Here is a 15,565-nt window from a genome sequence, read left to right as displayed (position 1 = left end):
GGTGGGCTCAAAGCAAACTTATTACCAAAGTACATACATTATACTTCACTATATTCTACCCTGAGGTTTATTTTCTTGTGGGCATTCATATTAAACATATGAAACACAGTAGAATCCACGAAAGACCACAACCCCATACCCAACAGGACAAACAACCAATGCGCTAAAGACAACAAGCTGTACAAATACAAACAAAAATAAATAAATAAACATACAAACAAAAGACAATAAGTATCAAGAACATGAGATGAAGAGTTCTTGAGTTCATAGGTTGTGGGAACAGTTCAGCGATGGAGTGAGTGAAGTTATCCCCTCTGGTTCAAGAACTTAATGGCTGAGGGGTAATAGCTATTTCTGAACCTGATAATGTGGGTCCTGAGGCTCCTGTACCTTCTTCCTGATAGCAGAAGCGAGAAGAGAGTATAGCCAGGAAGCTGGAGTCTTTGATGCTATTTTCCTGCAACAGCTCTCCGTTGGATGTGTTCAATGGTTGGGAGTGCTGTGCAAGTTGATAGGGTGGTTAAGGCAAACATATGGTGTGCTGGTCTGAATTAATCACATCACCTTTCGAGTACTATGTTCAGTTCTGGTTGTCTCATTATAGGAAAGATATGAAAATTATAGATGGTGCAAAGGAAATTTGTCAGAATGCTGCCTTGATTAAAAATATATACCTTATGAGGGAAAGGTTGAGCAAGCTATGGCTTTTCTGTTTGGGGTGAAGAAGGATGAGAGGTGACCTGATAGAGATGCATAAGATTATGAGAGGTAAAGATGAAGTGGATGGCCAGCATATTTTTCTCAGAGCATAAATGGCCAATACCAGAGGACATCCACTTACAGTGAATGGAGGAAAGTTTAGGGGAGAAGTCAGAAGCAGGTTTGAATTTACAAAGTGGTAGGTACCTAGCTGCACTGCTCGGGTGATGATATAAGCTGGTACAAAATGGAACATTTAAGAGATCCTTAGATTGGCACATGGATACAAGAAAAATGGAAGGTTACGGCTGTGCAGGAGGGAAGGGTTAGACTGATCATGGAATAGGTTTATATAAGCGAGCACAACATTGTGGGCTCATACTGTACTGTTCTCGATTTTGTGTTCTAAACACAGAGAGTGGTGGGTGCCTAGAATTTACTACCAAGGGTGATGGTACAGGAAGACAGCATTGGAGCACTTAAGAGACTCTTAGAGAAGCACAAGGATATGCAGTAAAGGGGAGGGATATGGTCAATGTGCAGAGAACAAGGATTAGATTAAGTAGGAATTACTGATTAATTAGTTTGGCACAATATTCTGGGCCAAAGGGCTTGTCCTGTGCTGTTCTACATTTGAGAATATAACAAGACAATGATGGAAACAGAAAAGAGGATAAAAACCAGAAAGACCATTTCAGAGAATGAGCAAAGAAATTAAAAACCAAGGTATCAAAAGCCAGTTGTTTCCGGGTTATTATGCATACTGCAACCTCCTTTACACTTGTGTATTGGAAATGATATTAAACAATCTTGAATCAAAGTATACTCATTGGTGAGTATAGCTCTAATTCCAAACAGTTATGAAACTAGGATTTCAGTACCGAGATAATGAAAAATCTAATTCTAGAATTCTAGAACAAAGGTATAATCTAGCTCTAATTTCAAAGCTATTTAAGAGTGAAAATCAGGATGTAAGTCCGCCTCACATGAATGGTTATGAAAATCTGGAACTGACTTGCTCCAAGTGCCTGAGTAATGGGTCAATTGAACCTCTCCTAGAGTGGGAGTAAACTGTGCAGCTGATCTGTAGTCTGACTCCTCACATATAGGTTTTGTAATTCCTCTTAATAACTAAACCTTGGAATTCCATTAACTTTTTAAATGCACATTGCATCCCTTCCAAGACCAATATATTCTAGTTTTAAATGCAGTGCCCAAAACTGCTCATGGTTCTCCAGGTGTGGTCTAATAAGATTTGTTCAGCTGTTCCTCATTCCATTGACCTTGAAGGGTCTTCAATATGAAACGTTGAAAAGGCTGACTGACCTGCCAAGTGTCCCTAGTATTTCCCGTTTAAGATAGATAGTTTTAGACGGATCTGTCATAAATAAGAATTTATTTTTGTTGGTGGAAAAGAGCTGGAAATTTTAAAAACATATTTAATGCTGCTGGAGGTATAGTTTTCAAAAACAATATAAACTGTCAGAAGTTTCTGATATATTACTGGTTTGAAAAAGTGGATAACTGTATTTGGAAAGAAAAATGCAACATGTATTCTCTGAGGCAAGATAGAGGAATAAAACAAAATGGGTTAGCTGAGAATCAGTACAGCTAAAATAGCCAAATGGCCCATTCAAAGTTAAAAATCTCAGAGGTGAATTGAGAATGCATTAAGTTTTACTGTAGTGAAAACCACAGGTTTGAAACCATCCTGTTCAATACGTTGCTGCCTAACAAAACTCACTCATCTGTTAGTAACAAGCACCTTGGCAAATACTTCATTCATTTCTGCTTTGTGCTTCCCACAACACAATTCATTCTAAATTTGACAAAGTATGTTTTTACCCAGAGTGTTAACCATGCCGGTATAATTCTGGAGCTAAGTAACAGGTAAGTCAGAACACTGGGCTATTCTGTAGAGCAACAACCAAGGCACAGGAACACATTGGTACACCTTCCACAGCAGCTGAGCCAAGCCTCAAAAAGGTGACAACACTTAGTAACAAAACTTCCTCAAAAGTTGTCACGGTCAATGTAAACTCTTAACTAACCATGAAAAGGGAAAGAGTATTCAGGCACTTGGTCTCTTTTCTTACTTAGCCATTGATCATGAATGTGTTCATTATTTGCAGATAATGAAATATACAGTACAGCTGTATATCCAATTCTTAGAACAAATTTTTAAACAGACATTGCAACAGATCTCATCTGAATATAACCTTTGCCTAAAAATAATTTAGAACAGAAATATCTCAATGACATTATGTACTGATTGATTGATGCAGCAAATGATTGTCAGCATCAGTGATGCTGCTAGATTAATTAAACAGTCAAAATAACGGCAGACAGATTTCACGTCAAGTTATAGTCACAGAGCAATACAGCATAGATACAGCCCCTTCGGCCCAACCAGTCCATGCTAACCATAATGCCCATCCAGCTAGTCTCAATTTCCTGTGTCAGGCCTATATCCCTCTAGCTGCACACCTCCATATACTTATCCAAGTACTTCTTACACTATACTATTTTAATTGCCTCAACCACTTCCTCTGGCAGCTCATTCTATATATTTACCACCCTCTACCTAGAAAAAAATTGCCCCTCAAGTCCCTTTTAAATCTTTACATCTCACCTTAAACCTACATGCCCTGGTTTTAGACTGCCTTATCTTGTGGAAAAGACTATTAACATCCACCTTTGTAAATATATATTATTTGTTTTTTTTGCATGATTTTTAATCTATTCAGTATACTTACTATAATTGATTTATTTATTATTACTTTTTCTTTCTTCTTCTATATTACGTATTGCATTAAACTGCTGCTGCTAAGTTAACAAATTTCATGACATGTGCTACTGATAACAAACCTGATTCTGACTCTGGTAGAGGGACATAGGAATACAAGGATATGGTTCCCTGAAACTGGCGTCACAAGGAGATAGGGAGCTGAATGCTTTTGGCATGCTGGCCTTCATCAGTCAAGATATTGAGTACAGAAGTGGGGATGTTAATGTTGCAGTTCTACATGTCATTGGAGAAGCAAAATTTGGAATACAGTAGATTCTGGATAATTGGAACCAGTAAATTCTGGCCCAATTAAATTGCTGCCCTAATTAGCTGAAAGTTGCAGGGAAGTAGCTAAAAACATTTAAAAACATGCAAACTGAGTAACAAATCACATATTTAAATGAAATACATAACAAATTAAAACATTACCAATACCACTGCAGTACTATAAAACTGAGCATTAGTTCCCAGAACTGTGGATTAATTGAGATATATAGGAACCAGTATATTTTGGCACAATTAAGTGGCTGCTCTAAATTAGCCAAAGTTTCATGAAAATTGTTCAAAAGATATGAAAGAGAAAACTACTGTTTAACTGAGTAACAGATTATGTACTTATATGAAATACATAACAAATCAGAACACTTATCAATATTATAACAGTACTATAAAACTGTGTATTAGTTCCCTATAGTTACCAACAGAGGAATTACCCTGCCATGTTCTTTTGATTGACTGCAATGAACAAAATCAGCACTGATACCTGGTGTAGATAATGGAATGCATTCATACAATTTTTGACAACTGCATCCTCCAAATCTTCATTTTCATTTTAACATTGAAGATGATTGCTGATACCATCAAATCCCTCGTAGTTCCTAATTTAAAGTAGTGAAATCATTTCATTTTCACTCCCACCAATTTTTGACATCTCCAAGCCTGAATGCTTGAAACTGCAATTCTGAATTGTCTTACTTCTTATTTCTCACCAGCAGTGACAAAAATTATTGCATTTTTAACATGAGGATGCATAACTGACTATTTAAAAGCTGTTCACGGTGTAGTGTCTAACTGTCATACAAGTGCATGTGACTGATGCTAGTTAGAAACTGTTTGGCAATAGCCTCCTGCCCTAATTAAGTGGCATAGTGTCCCAAATAAACAAAGGGAATTCCGGCTATCTTCTCGATTAGTTTTCAAAGATCAAAGTAAATTTATTATCAAAGTACATATACAGAATGTCACCATATACAACCCAGAAGTTGATTTTTTTTGCTGGCATTCTCAATAAATCCAATAACCATAACAGAATCAATAAAAGACCACACCAACAGGTGGACAACCAAGTGCAAAAAAAAATCAAACTGCAAATACAAAAAGAATAAAAATCAGCAATAAATATAGAGAACATGAGATGAAGAGTTCTTGAGATTGATGGACAAGTGGAAGTGTTTGTTCTTTAAGAGTTGACCCAAATAAGCGGCTGAGGGTACAGTGGATTTACAAGGATGTTGCTGGGACTTGAAGGACTGAGCTATTGAGAAAAGTTGAGCAAGTCAGGACTTTTTTCATTGGAGTACAGGAATACTATTACCTCTTATAAAGTGGAATCAAGCAACACATGTGATAACAGGGCTTCACTTCCAGATGAGCTCAATGCCTTCTATGCTCACTTTGACCATCAAAACATGGAAGAACCACCACAAACTCACAGCCACTGATGATCCTGTGATTTCAGTCCCTGGCGTCAACCTGAAAGTAGCCTTCGGAAGGCTGAACTCATGAAAAGCATCCAGCCCAAATGAGATATGTGGCCAAGTACGAAAGACCTGCACTGATCAACTGGCTGCAGTGTACACTGAGATCATTAACCTCTCGCTTTGGCAGTCTGAGGTACCCACCTGCTTCAAGCAGGCTTCAATTACACCAGTACCCAAGAAGAACTTGGTCATCTGCCTCAATGACAATTGTCCAGTAGCACTTACATCCACAGCAATGAAGTGTTTTTAGAGGTTGGTGATGAAACATATCAACTCTTACATGAGAAGAAACTTGGATCTACTCCAATTTGCCTACCAGAGCTACAAGTCCACAGCAAATGCTATCTCATTGGCTTTTCACTCAACCCTGAAACATCAGGACAGCAAAGATGCGTATATCAGGATGTTCTTTATTGCACTCAGCCTGGCATTCAATACCATCAACCCCTCAAACCTAATCAATAAGCTCCAAAAGCTTGGCCTCAATACCTCCTTGTGCAATTGGATCATCGATTTCCTCACTTGCAGACCCCAGTTGGTTCAGATTAGCAACAGCATCTCCTTCACAGTCTCCATTAGCACAGGCGCACAAGGTTGTGTACTTCGTTCGCTGCACTAATCACTTTACACTTGTGACCGTGTGGCTAAGCTCAGCTCCAATGCCACATTCAAGTTTGATCTCAACACTACTGTCATAGGCTGAATCATAGGTGGTGATGACGGATCAGCATAGAGGAGGGAGAATGAAAATTTGACTGAGTGGTGCCATTACAACCACCTCTTACTAAATGTCAGTAAGACAAAGGAGCTGATTATTGACTTAATGAGGACAAAACGAGAGGTCTATGAACCAGTCCTCATTGGACGATTAGAGGTGCAACTTTAAACTCCAGCACATGAGTACAATTACAAAGAAAGCACAGCAGCGCCTCTACTTGCTTAGGAGCTTGCAAAGGCTCCCTTTATTCTCACTCTGTCTCCAGCCAGTTAGCAAAACTTCTATCCATGCTAGTATCTTTCCTGTATTACCATTAAGACCATAAGACATAAGAACAGAATTAGGCCATTTTGGCCCATTGAGTCTGCTCCACCATTCAATCATGGCTGATCCTTTTCCCCCTCCTCAAACCCATTCCCTGGCCTTCTCCCCATAACCTTTGATGCCATGTCCAACCAAGAACCGATCAGTCTCTGTCTTAAATACACCCAACAACCAGGCCTCCACAGCTGCCTATAGTAACAAATTCCACAAATTCACCACCCTCTGACTAAAGAAATTTCTCTGCATCCCTGTTTTAAATATATTTCCCTTTATCCTGAGGCTGAGCCCTCTTGTCCTAGACTCTCCCCCCCCCACCCCACCATGGGAAACATCCTTTCCACATCTACTCCATCTAAGCCTTTCTGGGTTTCTAAAGGCTCTTAACTTGTTAAATGGCCTCATGTGCAGCACCTTGTCAAAAGCCTTCTGAAAATCCAAGTAAACAGCATCCACTGATTCTCCTTTATCTATCCTGCCTGCTTCTCCAAAGAATTTCAACAGGTTTTTCAAGCAAGATTCCCTCTTAAGGAAACCATGCTGACTTTGGTCTATTTTATCAGGTGCCAAGAAGTACCCCAAAATCTCATCCTTAATAATGGACTCCAATATCTTCCCAACCACCGAAGTCTGGCTAACTGGCCTGTAATCTCCTTTTTGCTGCCTTTCTCCCTTCTTAAAGGGTAGAGCGATATTTCCAATTTTTCAGTCTTATGAACCACTCTAGAATCTCGTGATTCTTGAAAGCTCATTACTAATACTCCACAATCTCTTCAGCTACCTCTTTCAGAACCTTGGGACATAGTTCATCTGGTCCAGGTAACTTCCCAAGCACCTTGTTCTTAGTAATAGCAACTACATTCACTTCTGCTCTGACAAGCTTGAATTTCTGGCAAACTGATAGTGCCATCCACATTGACGACTAATATAAAACACTTAATAGGTTCATCTATCATTTCTTACCCCCCCCCCCCCCCCCCATTACTACCTCTCCAGGTTATTTTCCAGTTGTCTAGTATCTACTCTCTTCTCTGTTTTACTCTTCATACATCAGAAAAAACTTTTGGTATCCTCCTTAAAAATTATTATCGAGCTTACCTTCATATTTTACCTTTTTACTCCTTATGGCTTTCTTAGTTGCCTTTTGTTAGTTTTTAAAAGCTTTACAATACTCTAATTTCCCACTAATATTTGCTACATTATGCGCCCTCCCTTTTGCTTTTATGCTGTCTTTGACTTCCCTTGTCAGCCATGGTTGTGTCACCCTCCCTTTAAAATACCTCTTCATCTCTGGCATACATCTATTCTGTGCCTTGCAAATTGCATCCAGAAACTCCAGCCATTGCTGTTCTGCCATCATCCTTTCCAGTGTCCCTTCTAATCAACTTTGGCTAACTCCTCTCTCCTGCCAGTAGACTTCCCTTTACTCCACAGTAATACTGATACATCCAGCTTTTACTTCTCCCTCCGAATTCAATCATATTATGATCACTGGCTCCTAAGGGTTCCTTTACAATTGCTCAGGTTCTTGGTGAGATGACATCTTCAGAATCAAAACCAGATGTATTATCACCCACTTACATGACATGAAATTTGTGATTTTGCAGCAGCAATACAGTACAAATACATAAAATTACAAAAAAAAACAGCTGGCCCTCTTTATTCGTGAATTCCTCATGCGCGAATTCAACCAACCGTGAATCGCGAAAACCCCGAAGTGCTCTTCCAGCACTGGTTGTTCGAGCATGTTCAGAGTTTTTTTCTTGTCATTATTTCTTAAACAATGCAGTATAACAACTATTTTACATAGCATTTACATTGTATTAGGTATTATAAGTAATGTAGAGATGATTTAAAGTATACGGGAGGATGTGCATGGGTTATCATAGATCGGGATTGAAAAAAATCTGAAGTTCTCTTACTAAGTAAGTCGGAACAGGTACATCTGGTATTATTTAGCGTCAGTTAGTCAAATGTTTGTATTCGTACATAGTATATATCTTACCTTTCTGTGCATATAAAACACTTAAGAATGTATGTTTCAGCGCCGGGCTTGGGAACTTCTTCCCAAGTTCGATCTAGTGACAGATCACTATCGAGTGAGCTCTCCACCATGCTGGGTTGATGTACAGGATCAAAAACTCAAAACCTCAAAACCCAATAATTAAACCACTACATTGCTTAGTAATAATTGTAGCTTTCATCAGGGCTGAGCCTTCCTCACTTCATTCTTTAAAATTGTTCCGATCGTTGACCGATGTAGCCTAATGCTTTTCCAATGACCGATGGCGTTTCACCTCTTTCCGATCACTTTATTACTTCCACTTTATTTTCAATCGTTATCGTGATTATTTTCGTGAACAGAAACACTGCAGATTCAGAGCGCCGACGCTGGGTCCTAATGTCCACCGCACTGAGACTGGTTAAATAAGGTCTAGGGTTCCGCTGGGTCCTAAGATCCACCGCATTAAGACAGGTTGAATAAGGGACTTGAGCATTCGCAAATTTTGGTATTCACGAGGGGTCCCTGAACCAATCCCTCACGGATAAGGAGGGCCGACTGTAATACCAAAAAAAGATAACCAGGTCATGTACATGGGTTCATGGACCATCAGAAATCTGAAGATGGTGGGGGGGCAAGAGGGATTGTGGGGGAAGAAGCTGTTTCTGAATTGTTGCGTAAGTCTTCAGGCTCCTGTACTTCTCCCCTGATAGATTAAGTATTGTTTTTAGTTTTGATCTCCTTACCCAAGGATATACTTGCCATAGTGGAAAATGCAGCTAAGATTCAATAGACTGACTCTTGAGATGATATAACTGTTGTCAGAGGAGAGAATGGGTTTATTAGTTTTGTTTATATTTTAAAAATAACAATAGAATGAGGGAGGATCTCATAGAAAAATGCAAAATTCTAATGACTCAACAAGCTGAATGCAGGCAGGATGTTTTCCCCAGCTGGGGAGTCCAGAACAAGGGGAACAATTTCAGGAAAGACATTTTGGATTGAGACAACACATACTTCCATTCAGAGTGATGAAATGTGGAATTCTTTAATCACAGAAAATTGTAGAGATCAAGTTGCTGGAGTATGTTTATAAGGAGATGGATTGATGTTGAAGCACAAAAAGAATAAAAGGGTATTAGAATGTGGTATTGAGAGCGAGGGCCAGTCAGAATTGTACTGAATGGCAGAGCAGGCTCAAAGGGCTGAATAGCCCATTGCTGTTCCTTCTCCTACTCTCAGTTTTCAATGTCTATGCTTTTGTTTCTTAAAAGATTCTTCTTGAAAAAAACACTCAAATACTTCTGGAAAAATTGCAACACCCTTGGCAACCCTTGGAAATCCTAGTTGGTGACTGCGTCAAAATTCAAAGTAACTTTACTACCAAACTCTGCATATGTCACCATATACAACTATGAGATTCACTTTCTTGCAGACATTCAAAGTAAATGCAAGAAACACAATACAATTAATGAAAGACCACTCCCAACAGGACAAACAATCAATGTGCAAAAGACAACAAATTGTGCAAATACAAAAATATAATAACAATTAAATTAAAAAATAATAGAAAGGAAGAATCCGACACATTACAGGATCCTGTAGCAGTTTAACTCAATCTAATTATTTACACAGGCAAACATCATTTACCAAAATCTTGCTTTAAAATACAAACTCACAGAAGACACTATACATCAGAATCAGATTTATCATCACTGGCATGTGACATGAAATTTGGTAACTTAGCAGTAGCAGTTCAATGCAATACATAATGTAGTAGAGAGAAAAAATAAATTAAATAAAACATAATAAACAATTAATTACATATATTGAATTTCTTTTAAATATGCAAAAACAGAAATACTGTACATTAAAAAAGTAAGGTAGTGTCCAAAGCTTCAACGTCCATTTAAGAATCGGGCAGCAGAGGGGAAGAAGCTGTTCCTGAATCGCTGAGTGTGTGCCTTCAGGCTTCTGTATTTCCTACCTGATTTTAACAGTGAGAAAAGGGCATGCCCTGTCTGATCACATTTTTAGAGTCAAAGTTCTACCAATCATGTGCAACTGATTAATTATTACAGATAGGACAATCCCTAATAACTGTCTGGATATAATAGTACAGGATAAACAAGCAAGAACAATTTACTTCATAGACATAGCCATTCCAAACACACACAACTCACAGAAATCAATAAGTGAGAAACACCAGAAATATGCTGAATTAAAATTAATAGGAAATGCAAAGACGATGGAACATGAACAAGGTATACATTGTCCCTATAGTACTATCAACAACTGCATCATTCCAAAGTCACTACGATAGTATTAAACAATTAGCCCTACACTGCAATATTTACGTAAATCTCCAGAAAGCCACAACATTAAACAGCAGTAGAACAGTCCAACAGTTCCTAGCAATTGAGAAATGAGTGTGCTTGTCTATGTTGGCACCTCTGGTTTAACCAGCTTGAGCTGAGAAAAAGTGAAAATATGACAGTAATAAATAAATAATAAATATCAAGAGCATGAGATGAAGTGTCCTGGAAAGTCAGTCCATAGGTTAGCAGAGAAGCTGTATTTAGGATTGCACTAAAAACCTCAGCCAAGCAAAGCAGAACAACATAAAAGATAGAAGGACACATCAATTCTTAAACTTCCCACCTGCCTCACCAACCACCCCTTGCTCCAACTGTGGATGAAAAATATCATTGAGACCTCACATTGGTCACCTCAGAACTGCAGCAGAAACATTCTCAACCTCAAGAGGGTGCATAAGACGACAATACTGCAAACTCAAGGCTGGAGATGATAGATAATGAAAACCTAGTCAAAAAAATTCTGAATTCTGAATGCTGGAAATCTAAAATAAAACATAGAAAGAACTAGAAATTCTCAGCAGGCCATATCTGTGGGAGGACTCACTTTTCAATCATTGAGTAGGTAAACTTTTTTAAAAAAAAGTTGATCCCCATGGTAACCACAGTTTTACCCCATTAAACCCTCTTCTTCCTTCACCACCCTTGCAGATCAAAAAAAACTTTTGTCTCCTTCCCATTTCTGACGAAGGGTTTTCATTGCAAACCATTAACTCCATTTCTCTTACCAAAGGTGCTATTTGACCTGCTGGGTATTTCCAACATTTTCTTCTTAGAAAGAAAACTAAGCTCCTGGAATCAGGATTCAGAATACTGCTGCTATTACTGAAGTGAGAGTCTTCAAACTTAGAACTATATTATTCCTGTTCTGTGTTCCATCGAGGGGTACAGATTATGTGCAACCAAATGGGATTAGTTAGGTTGGCATCACAGCTGGCATAAACATTGTGTGCTGAAGGGCTTACTCCCAATGTTGTACTGCTCTATGTCTAGTCATCAATGAATTGGACCAAGCACTGACCACTTAATTGACAAGAAAGTGATTCCAGTTAAAATGGTGGTTAGGAAATACAGGCTTACCCAAACCACCACCACATCAGCCATGTGCAATAAGCAGCACCATTTTCACAGTAAGTTCAGAAGAAATCAAAGAAATAAAGTGGCCTTTCAGCTTGGAAACCATGGCTCAAATCCAATTCAAAGCCACGATGCGTCACGTCTATTGTGGCTGGAAGAGTCTAATGCAAAACAGATTTTACATACCCTGGTCCCTAATCCAGAAGCCTGTGCATTCAGCACCGCACTAGTGTAGCCCAGATATACTGGCTCACTGTTTAGGCAGAGCAAAGAAAGCTTTACTCCACACATACTTGCACAACACTTGGCACTTAAGTTTGTTTAATGCCTTAAATAGGAGGTGTCAGGGAGGCCAAGCATATTTAATATTAGAAGAAGAATGCCTTACCTTTCAAACTCACAAGAGCCTTTGCTGATGAGCCTGCAAGTGAAAAACAATGGCGATTAGTTTACCAAGTATGACTGAAGCTTAAAACCATAATGGAAATTTATTTTACCGACACAAAGAATTCACTTTCCATTTCATTGATAACAACTTCTCAATACTGTCAGAAAATCCCAGCAACAGCTAATTATGTCACTATCATATGACATACTATTACATGTCACCAATGTCTCATCAGCTCACCTGGTTAAAGAAAACAGCTGAGGAGTATTTGCTTAGTGACTGGAAATTCAAAGGGTTGAAACTGTTAATTTCATTCTCCAGCTATAAGAAAACTTACTTCTGATTTTGAATTATAGGATTTTGTCTTAAATCCTTAAAGAATATGCATAGTCTCTTCACAAACCCAGCCCATTCTATTATCCCTCTCTCAGCACTCCTCCATCTTTGGGACCACCCAAAAGTCCAGGATGACCCTTCCACATCTTTGCTCCACTGCTAAAAGTGCTGTCCTTCAGATGGTAATTGCTTTGTTATTGTCACAAGTACTAAAAAGCATTGTTTGCATGTCACCCGTACAGATAAAGCTATGCACAAATACATCAACGTAGTTTAAAAAGGAAAACAATAAGAGAAGACGAATATAGTTTACAGAGAAAGTGCGTGCAGGTAGACAAAGCAAGAGGCCATGAGGAGGTAGACTGAGAGATTAAGAATTCATCTTTATCATACAAGAGGTACTTTTAAGAACTTGACAACATTATGATAGAAATGGACCTTGAACTTAGTGGTATGTGTTCTCAAGTTTTTGTACTTCCCCGCACCACCATCCCACTATTGGGCAGAAGAAGATGGAATAACCGGGGCAGAAGAGGACTTTGATGATTATGTTGGCTGCTTTCCAGAGGCAGCAACAAGAATAGGCAAAGCCATGAGAAAGGAAGCTGAATTTTGTGATAAACAAGGCTGTGTACACAATTTTGCAATTTCCTGAAGTCTGGGGCAGAGCAGTTGCCATACCAAGCTATGATGCATTGAGTTACAATGCTTTCTGTTACATGTCTACAAAGATAGGTAAAAGTTATTGTGGAAGTTAAACTGAGGCCTCCTTCTGTCCTTTTAAATTAATGTGAAAGGTCCCACTCCACCATTGTGAATAGCAACAGGGGAATTCTTCCTTGTTCCCAGCCACTGTCTCTCCATCAACTAACATTACTAAAACATTAATATTAAAATCAGAACATGCTCTCAGCAGGTCAGGAAGCAAAGTGGAAAGAGAAATTGAATTAAAGCTTCGTCTTCATGAGATCTGAATGATAACTCCAAAAGTTTTACTTTCCAAAGATGCTGCCTGACCTGCTAAGTGCTTCCAGCAATAATTGTTGACTCAATTAACATTTCAGTACATAGACCCTTTATCAGATAAAACATTAACCTTAGTTCTATTGCCATAAACACCTGATGTTTCAACAGTTTCAGTTTTTTTAAATCTGCAGATTAATAGTTTTTCTTTTCAGAAAACAGGCCCTTCATTCAATATCCTGTTGTAACCAGAGACAACATTCCCCACTGCCAATACCACACCATCAATTTTGTTGTCATCTGCAAAATTACAAATCATGTCACCCACATTCTCATCCAAATCATTAACAACCAACCAGACCCAGCACCAATCCCTGCAGCATACCATTGATCACAGGTCTCCAAACAACCAGCCACTACTACCCACTGTTTACTACTATCATTAATTTTGTATCTAGTTGGCTAACTCACCCGTTCGAACATTCCAGATAAGCCTCCCGTACAGGGCAGTGTCAATAACCTTACTAAGGCCTACCCTGCCCTTATCAATCCTCTCAATCACTCCTTCATAAACCTCAATTAAATTCATTAGATAGCTTGTAAATTTTTCTTCAAGAAGCATCAGGGTTCAGGATACTAATGAGGCCCAAGTATTCCATGGACATGGGAGAACCAGGAGGCTGCCTGATCCAGAGATACTACAGACACAATTTCAGCCTGCATACTGCACCAAAGTCAGCTTTACACATTCCTGATGGGCACGGATGGAAATTTGTTTTTTTTCTCCATCTCTCTGGCATGTTTCACTGAACCTGAGCTTATTGTCAAAGAGATTAAAACAAATTTAATTAAAATGGAGACACAAGAGAATGCAGGGAGACAGCAGGAATAAATGGGGGGTGGGGGCAATCCAGGTGAGGAAGGATATCTGCTTGATGGAGTCGGGAGGTGACAGAACCTGATATGGCCATAAAGACAAAGGAGCCGAAATGAGGCCACTCAGCCCATTGAGTCTGCTCTGCCTTCCATTGTGGCTGATTTACTATCCCTCTCAACCATATCCTCTTGTTTTCTCCTTGTAACCTTAGATGTTCTGACTAATCAAGAAAATATCAACCACTGCTTTAAATATACTCAGTGACTTGGCCTTCACTGCTGCTGTCCGTGGCAATGAACTCCACAGATTCACCACTCTGGCTAAAGAAATTCTTTCTCATCTCTATTGTAAATGGACGCTCCTCTATTCTGAGGCTGGGCCCTCTAGTCACAGTCGCACCCACAATAAGAAACATTCTCTCCGCATCCACTCTATCTCGGTCTTCCAACATTCAGTTTTCTAAACTCCAGTGAGTACAGGCCTGAGACGCTCCTTATACATTAATCTTTATATTCCCAGAATCATTCTTGTGAACCTCTTCTGGACCCTCTCCAATGCCAGCACATCTTTTCTTCAGTAAGCGGCCCAATATTGTTTGCAGTACTCAAAGTGTGGTCTAACCAGTGTCTTATAAAGCCTCAGCATCACATCCTTGCTCTTATATTCTAGTCCTCTTGAAACGAATGCTAGCATTGCATTTGCCTTCCTTACCACAGACTCATCTGGTAAGTTAGCAGGACTCCCAAGTCCCTTTGTACTTCTGATTCTTGAATTTTCTCCCCTTTTAGAAAACAGTCTACACTTTTATTCTTCGACCAAAATGCATGAGCATACACTATATTACCCCTGACAGTTCTGTGCCCATTCTCCCAATTTGTTCAAGTCCTTTTGCCCAGGGGTCACCAACCCTTTTTACACTGCGGACCAGTTTAATATTGGCAATATTCTTGCGGACTGGCCGACCTGGGAGAGGGAGTACAGGGGGTGTTAATCACGACCAGAATATAGGTGACAAGTCAACTAAGTCACTTATAAGTGGCTAATACATTCAATTTTGTTTCTAAAAGGGATTATTTAATAAATTTAATATTAAATACACAGCACATACTTTCCTCGCACGAATATAGTGATAAGCCAATTATAAGTCAATAGCATCTTAACATTTTAAATAAGTTTGGATATTAAACACACAGCTCAAATTTTCCTTGTATGAACTTATAAAATCATTGCAACACACCAATATCGCTGAATCAGTGGGAGC

General features: G+C 39.0%; 1 protein-coding gene across 1 annotated transcript in view; it reads right to left on the bottom strand.

Moving 5' to 3' along the window:
• lin9 (lin-9 DREAM MuvB core complex component) overlaps positions 1-15,565 on the bottom strand; it is a 148,265-nt gene that overhangs the window by 69,441 nt on the left and 63,259 nt on the right. The window contains exon 2 of the mRNA XM_059982719.1: positions 12,129-12,161. Coding sequence (XP_059838702.1) covers positions 12,129-12,161 — 33 coding nt within the window. The remainder of the gene's footprint in view (positions 1-12,128; positions 12,162-15,565) is intronic.

The sequence above is a fragment of the Hypanus sabinus genome, chromosome 10 (genome assembly GCF_030144855.1).
Source record: "Hypanus sabinus isolate sHypSab1 chromosome 10, sHypSab1.hap1, whole genome shotgun sequence".
In the NCBI taxonomy this organism is placed as follows: domain Eukaryota; kingdom Metazoa; phylum Chordata; class Chondrichthyes; order Myliobatiformes; family Dasyatidae; genus Hypanus; species Hypanus sabinus.
Note: the sequence above shows the minus strand (reverse complement) of the source record. Positions and strands in the feature narration are given on the sequence as shown.